The 6,630-nt window shown below is 57.3% G+C and overlaps 1 protein-coding gene across 1 annotated transcript; it reads left to right on the plus strand.

Moving 5' to 3' along the window:
* The first annotated feature begins 11 nt into the window (after positions 1 to 11).
* Positions 12 to 3,248, plus strand: TMEM238 (transmembrane protein 238). The gene is given in 3 exon segments (XM_019627867.1): positions 12 to 903; positions 905 to 1,071; positions 3,133 to 3,248. Coding segments are annotated over 2 exon segments (348 nt in total). The 5' UTR covers positions 12 to 715; the 3' UTR covers positions 1,065 to 1,071; positions 3,133 to 3,248.
* Positions 3,249 to 6,630: the final 3,382 nt, after the last annotated feature.

Consider the following 6,630-nt stretch of genomic DNA (forward strand, 5'->3'; position numbering starts at 1 on the left):
TACAGAAGCAAGAAGAGCTGTTAGTTTTGGTGAGATGTCTCAAACCAGTTGCAAAAAAATACTTCTGTAAAATTTCAACCCATTTCTTGGAAATCTAAGCTTTTACTATAATCATTTCTTGTGATATTAAGTTTCAGTTTGTTATTACCACACTCTGGTGTCTGAACAGGATACTCCTGCTAAGTCTAGCTGCAGTAGCTGAAGTATGGCTTCCTCTTATTTTTCAAGGCTGGGGTATTTTTAGAATAAGCCTGTCTGGCTTAGGGTTCCAACTGGGGTCCTCACAAGAGCACCTAACCTGACTGCTGATTCCCTCCGTCCCAGAGCTACTTGGGGTCCACGGCCTTGTCTGATCCTTGTTTTTGACCCCACTGTCCCCACTGTGAGTTCACAGGAGGCCCCTGGAGGCGGGCTAAACAGAACAAGGCCCGGGCTTCCACAGGGCCCTGCCTTGCCTCCATTAGAGAGCACTGAATGTTGACCATGCGTTGCTTCCGCTCCTTGGGGTGCAGGGGCGCTAGGCCACCCTATCCCTGAGCGCCAGGCCCTGCACAGAAACCCCGACCAGGGCGCCCGGAACCGGGCCCGTCCGCACCCGCCCGGTTCAGGTGACCTGGCGGGCGCTGGGCACACCTGGCGCCGTCCCCTGACCCCGCCCCTGCCCGGGCGGCACCCGGAACGCTCTCGGCCGGAGCCAACGCGGCGAAGCAGGGCCATGGCGGCAGCGCCAGCGGCGTGCGCCTCGCAGGGGCCCCCGCCGGGGGCACAGTCCCCGCCGGCAGGCGCGCCCGCGCCGGCGTCCGGCCTGGGCCGCTGCCGGATGGCGCTGCTACTGGCCGTGGCTCTGGACGTGGCGGGCATGGCGGCACTGCTGACGGGCGTGTTCGCGCAGCTGCAGGTGCGCCGCCTCCACCGCCGCCGGCCCGCGCGCGGCGCCCGGCTCTCGCGGAGCGCGCCGCGCCGCCCGCACTCCCCTGCCGACCGCCTCTGGTTCCCGCCGCGTGCGCCTGCAGCTCGCCACGCTCGAAGCCGGGCCCGGGGCGGCAGGCGCGGGCAGCGAGTGAGCCCGAGGTGAGGGTCCGGATGGTGGGGCGGGGAGAGGGAAGGACTGTGGGAGAGATGGAGGGACCGACGGGAGAGAGAGGGACTGCGGAGGAGATAGGGAGGAAGAGATGGAAGGACTGTGGGAGAAATGGAATTAGACAGGGAAAGATGGAGAGAGAGAGAGTAGGGGGAAGAGGAGGGAGGGAGAGGGAGAAAGAACCAGGTCAAGATTTCTTCTCAAAGGAGAGAAGCAGAGACCCAGAGGATGGAGAGAGACAGCAGGTATGAGTGCAGACTTGGGAGAGACAAATTAAACCCTGCCCCCGCCCCCGCCCCCGCCTCCACGAGCATGGGAAAGCCACTGTTAGCTTGGAGGTTCCTCCCTGCACTCCAGTCCCCAGGCTCACCAGGTCCCATTTAATCCTCTCAGTGTAACTGAGTCTCTGAAGTCACTACTCTTATCCTCCCCATCCCAGTGTAAGACACTGAGGCCCAGAAAGGTGCCATCTCTTGCCCACGGGCACACATCTGTCATCCTCCTCACAAAAAAAAAGCCTAAAGAGGGGGAAAGAGTGGAAATGACTATCTGAAGCAGGAGAGTGATGGCAACAGAGACCAAGATGCAGGAAAGACTCATTCCGTCCCCTTTCTCCTCTACCTTCTATCCCCTTTCCTAAACACACCCTCCCTCTGCTCAAAGACCTGCTGTGGCTCCCAGTTGCCCTCTGGTTAAACCCAAGCCTCTCACTGGCATGTGGGCCCCCCATGTTTTAGACCCACATCTCCTGCCTTCTCAGCAATCATGACGACATCCCTCAGTCCATAGACAGACAGGCTCTCACCCCAGTTGGCTTCCACTGCCTTTTTCTGGGTCTTCATATTGTCTGAGTTACCCATTATGGCTTGTATCACCATGTGTTATGTCTGTGTGTGCTGGTACTGTCATTCCCACCTGACAGGAGCCCCTTGAGGGTAAGGCCTGGGTTGCTAGTATCTTTGGTCTTCGCACTGCCCAGCAAAAGATGAACTCAGGAAATCAGAGGTTCATGATTGGTAGGTAGATGGATGATGGACAGATAGATGGGTGATTGGACGGATGGCCTGGTTGATGAATGGATGTAGTTGGATTGACGGATGAGTAGATGAGTGATTGATGGGTAGATGGAATGATGGATAGCCTGGTTGATGAGTGGATATAGTTGGATTGATGGGTGGGTGGGTGGATAGATGGATAATTGGATTGGCAATGGGTAGATGGATGAATGGGTGACTGGCTGGATGGTTTGTACAGATAGGTAGATGGATGGATGGATGGATGGTTAATGGGCCAATAGATAGATGGAACAATGGATGGATGAGTGACTGAATCAGTTTTGTAAGAAAGGATGAACAACTATATGCATAGGTGAAGCGTGAGCTAACACAAAATTTGGTCTATAATGCAGAAATAACCACCTGTGGTTAAAATTACCTCTGAAAATTCTTACGTTGCCCAGAAGTCTCACACAGCTGGGTGGACATCCACTGCTGGAACAACCTGCCAGAAACTGGCCAAGCTGACTTGAGTGTAGCCCCTCTTAGAAGGAAAAGGGGCCTGTCCAGACACAGGACTCCTCCTCAAGGGGGAGGGTGAAGGGCTTGAAGGACAGAGAATTTGAATTTTAACAGAAGGACCCATAGGCCCTGGCTCTAATTGCACACCTCTCCCTCTGGGACCAAAGCTAGTTGAGTGGCCATGCAGAGCCACTCCCATTCTTTGTCATTTCTCTCCTCTGTCTTCATTGTCAGTCTCTGCCTGTCTCTCTCTCTCTCAGTCCCTGTGTCTCCATCTCAGTCTCTCTTCCTGTCTCCCATGTCTTTTTGTCTCTGCACCTCTGTGTCTCCTGGTCTCTCATTCCCCACCTGTATCCACTAGATTCCAATGACTTAAAGTCACATGCACAGTGCAGCAAATTGGCATGGAAGAGCCAGTGGGCAAGTGTGTAAGTCAATATGTGAGGGGCTGAAGCAGGTCACTGGGTGGTGGGCACAGGGAACAGAGCGTTACGGGGTCTCAAGCAGCCACTAACCCCACCCTCCCTCCTGCAGATGAACCCACAGCCCCACCTGTCAGGACCCAACTGAGATGTGCAGCTGCCTTCAACATCATCTGGCCACAGGATGTGCTCTCTCTATGTCACCTGGATAAATGGCTCTGCCTCCCAGCTCTGCTTGTCTGTCTGGGGGAGGGATGACACTGGGGCAAGTGTGAACTTGTTTTCTTCTTCCCAGGCCACACCCACAGAGGGGTCACCCATGCCCTTGGGGGACCTAAAGCCCCTGGGGATATAGGAGCCCAGCTTCATGTTGGCCTCTCCCAGAGGGAGATGAGGGGCAGGATCTCAAGCCGAGACCCATCCTCTCTGTTCAGACCTCCCTCTGCCGGGACCCCTCTATTAGTTGGGGGCCCTCCAGGAAGAAGAGGGACAAATTAGACTTGCAAAATATTTACTGGAGGAAAGACTTATGCAGTGGAGGTTGGTGCGGGTCTGGCACTGAGAAAGGAGAGGGGGAAGGAAGGAGGGGTGGGCAGGACAAGTGTTGAACTGTAACGTACTTCCAAGAAAATTTCCACTAGCCTACTGGGGGTCTGAGAGTTGACGTCACCTGCTGGGGGAGGCACAAGTCCTGCAGGCCCCCTGCCATGCTCAGACATTGGTGGGAAGCCTGTCAAATGCAGTCAGGGAGGCGGGAAGCACAATCCCGTGGTGGGGCAGCAGAGGCTATCAGGCAGTGGTGCTCCCTGCAGGAAGAGAGCTGAGGGGGTACATCCCCCTGGCTGTAGCATGCCCCACCCAGCCCAGTTCAGGCATCCCTCAGCCTAGCTGCCCTCTCAGCCCCATCAAGCCCAGGCTACCCCCACTTGACCCCCTCATCCCTCATTTCAGACCCCCTCAGTCCCAACACCCCATAATCACAGCCCAGTCCCCCTCAATCAGCCTGGGGCCCCCATCTGCCCAGGTACCCCTCAGCTCAGATCCTCTCTACTTACCCTCAGACCCCTCTCATTCTACCCACTCAGCTCACATGCTCCATGATCACAGTCCAGCTCCCTGTCACTCAAACACACACACACACACACTCCCTGCCTCAAGGTCATATCTGCCTCCTGCTCCCATGGCTCCCAGAAAAGAGATCAGGTGTCTGTGTGCTATATCTGTATTGAGGGGTCCCCCCAGGGGTGCCCCTAATCATCGTCCTCCCCACCTTCCGTTTCTTCGCCCCCTTCTGTCCCTTCCCCTTCAGTGGCCCCTGAGATGTCCAGGGTCCCCTCCAAAGGCATGGAGGCTTGCGTGCTGCCCATGGATCCCTTCTTTTCGCTCAGAGTTCCCCGGTCCTTGGATAACAGAGACACAGTCCTGGACAGGTTGCATTTGTCCTGTAGGAACCCTGGGAGGTGCAGCATATCCCGGCGCTTGGCCCACCTGGCGAGGAGAGCACACACTCAGCCTCAGCTCATCCACCCGTTCCTCTGGGAGCAGGGTGCCCACCCAAACCCCAACCCTACTCACCAGAACAAGCAGATGCTGGAGATCAGGAAGAGGAGGCCTCCGCATGTCCAGCCCAACGCCCACATGTGCTTCCTCCGCATGTTTTCTGAACAAAGTTTGGAGCTTTGAGACCCAGGGATCCCAGCTGTAAGCCCCCACCCCGGGGACCCCAGCTTCCACTCACCGTCCGGCCGCTGGTGATAGCAGACCCCATCTCGGTAGCAGCATCGCAGACGCAGACAGAGATTGGGGTTCTCAAGTGCTGCTTGACCCCCACAGCTCTCCCGGTCCCATACGTCTCCCTCACAGCCTGAGGACCGACCATGAGCAGCAGCTTCATCCTAGAGTCTGGCCCCAGGGACTCAAGAGAGCAAGGGTCCCAAAGCCAAGCTCTGAGGACTGACTATGTAGTGCTTGCTCTGTACGGGACCCAGAAGCCCAGACCTCTAGCCCCCTCCTCCCTCAGACCTAGAAGTCAAAGTCCAGCCCCTCCTCCCTCAGACCCAAGAATCTAGGCCCCCAGCCCCTCCTCCCCGCCCACCTCCCTCAGACCCAGTAGTCCAGGCCCCCCAGGCCCTATCCCTGGGGACCCAGGATCTAGTCACTGCTCACTCCATGGATAGAAAAACCCCTGGATTCCATTCCCATCTGTGAAAGAAAAGAGAAAGCATCAGGGGCTGTGTGGAGGCTGAGGAGGACCCCTGCTCAGCTCTCTGACCCTCTCTTTGGGGCCCCTCACCTACTGAGCCTTGTATCAGCAAGAAGAGGCTCAAAGCTGGGATCCCAGACCCCACCATGTTGTCTCCCCAGACACCTGGGTCCTCTGTGGGGTGAGAGCTTGAAGACCATCACCCTAGCAACCAGCTCAGCCCCACCCTCCTGCCCACCCAGCCCCATGTTCTAAGTTCTGTTGCTAGGGAGCCCCCTTAGCAATGTGGAAGAAGGAAGGGGGGGGGTCACACTGGCCTGGTTGCTAGGGAGTTGCTTTCTTAGCAACCAGGTGGAAGAGGCCTTAGGAGTGGCGTGGGGTCCTGATATTAGAAGAGCCTCCTTAACCACCTAGGTGGAAATGGGTGGGGGTCTAAGGTCTCTGTTCCTTCCCAACCAGGGAACCCAAGGGGTAGGCACCCAGAGTCCTTGCCAAGAAGTCCCTGTTAGTAACCTGAGGCCTGGACTCAGCATCTCCAGGTGGCCCAAAGTCTCCTCAGACCTCATTGCCAGCGGTCTTCCCCCTAGCCACCAAGGGCAGAGGGCCCTTAAGTTCAGAAGGCCCCACTGAGCCCCATTGTTAAGGAGACTCCCCTAGCAACCAGGGGACTTAGGAGGGCAAGGAGAAAATGGGGGGAAGTTGGGCACTGTCTCAGGAGTCCCCTGGTCTCAACAGCCCTCCAGGCCTCCCAGAGGGGAATGGCCACACCTGGCACAGAGATCTGAGGGCTTCAGGGGCAAGGCTGACTCTTGGGCACAGAGACCCTTCGCCTGCTTAGGCCTCAGTCTTCCCACCCAAAAATGGGTAAGGGTCCAACTGGAGGTCCTCAAACTTCCGGTTTGGTCTCTTCTGGTGGTGGCGCTGGAGGCTGACTTGGGCTGGGTTGGGACGTACTTCCCAGTTCACCCCATGTGACCCTCCACTCAACTTTTCAGCACAGTGAGGAGGGGGCTCAGCTCTCCTGGGGCCACAAGTCTTTGTTTCCAGACTCCTGAGTATGAGGGAAGAGGGGGCCAGGGACCGGGTCTGAGGGCGAATGTCCAGGAGTCCAGACCCCATTTCTCAGGAAGCCCTGTGACGCTGACTCCATCCTGCCATCTGTAAACATCCTGGTGGGAGATGAGTGGGCCCTGGGCTGCCTCCATCAGAGATGACACAGGTCAGAGGGGGCTCAGCAGGGGGCCGGCGGTGGGGGTCCGTGGGGGTTATGGGGCTGAGGCCAGGCAGCTGCTGACCGTTTCCTGTGTCAACATCATCTGGACCTACTTCCAATTCCCCAGATTCCTCAGGGATCAAGGAGGGGGTGGGGGGCGGGGCTGCCAGGCCCTGGACCGCGGCTTGGGACTG

Source organism: Hipposideros armiger, unplaced genomic scaffold, assembly GCF_001890085.2.
Source record: "Hipposideros armiger isolate ML-2016 unplaced genomic scaffold, ASM189008v1 scaffold_742, whole genome shotgun sequence".
NCBI classification, from domain to species: domain Eukaryota; kingdom Metazoa; phylum Chordata; class Mammalia; order Chiroptera; family Hipposideridae; genus Hipposideros; species Hipposideros armiger.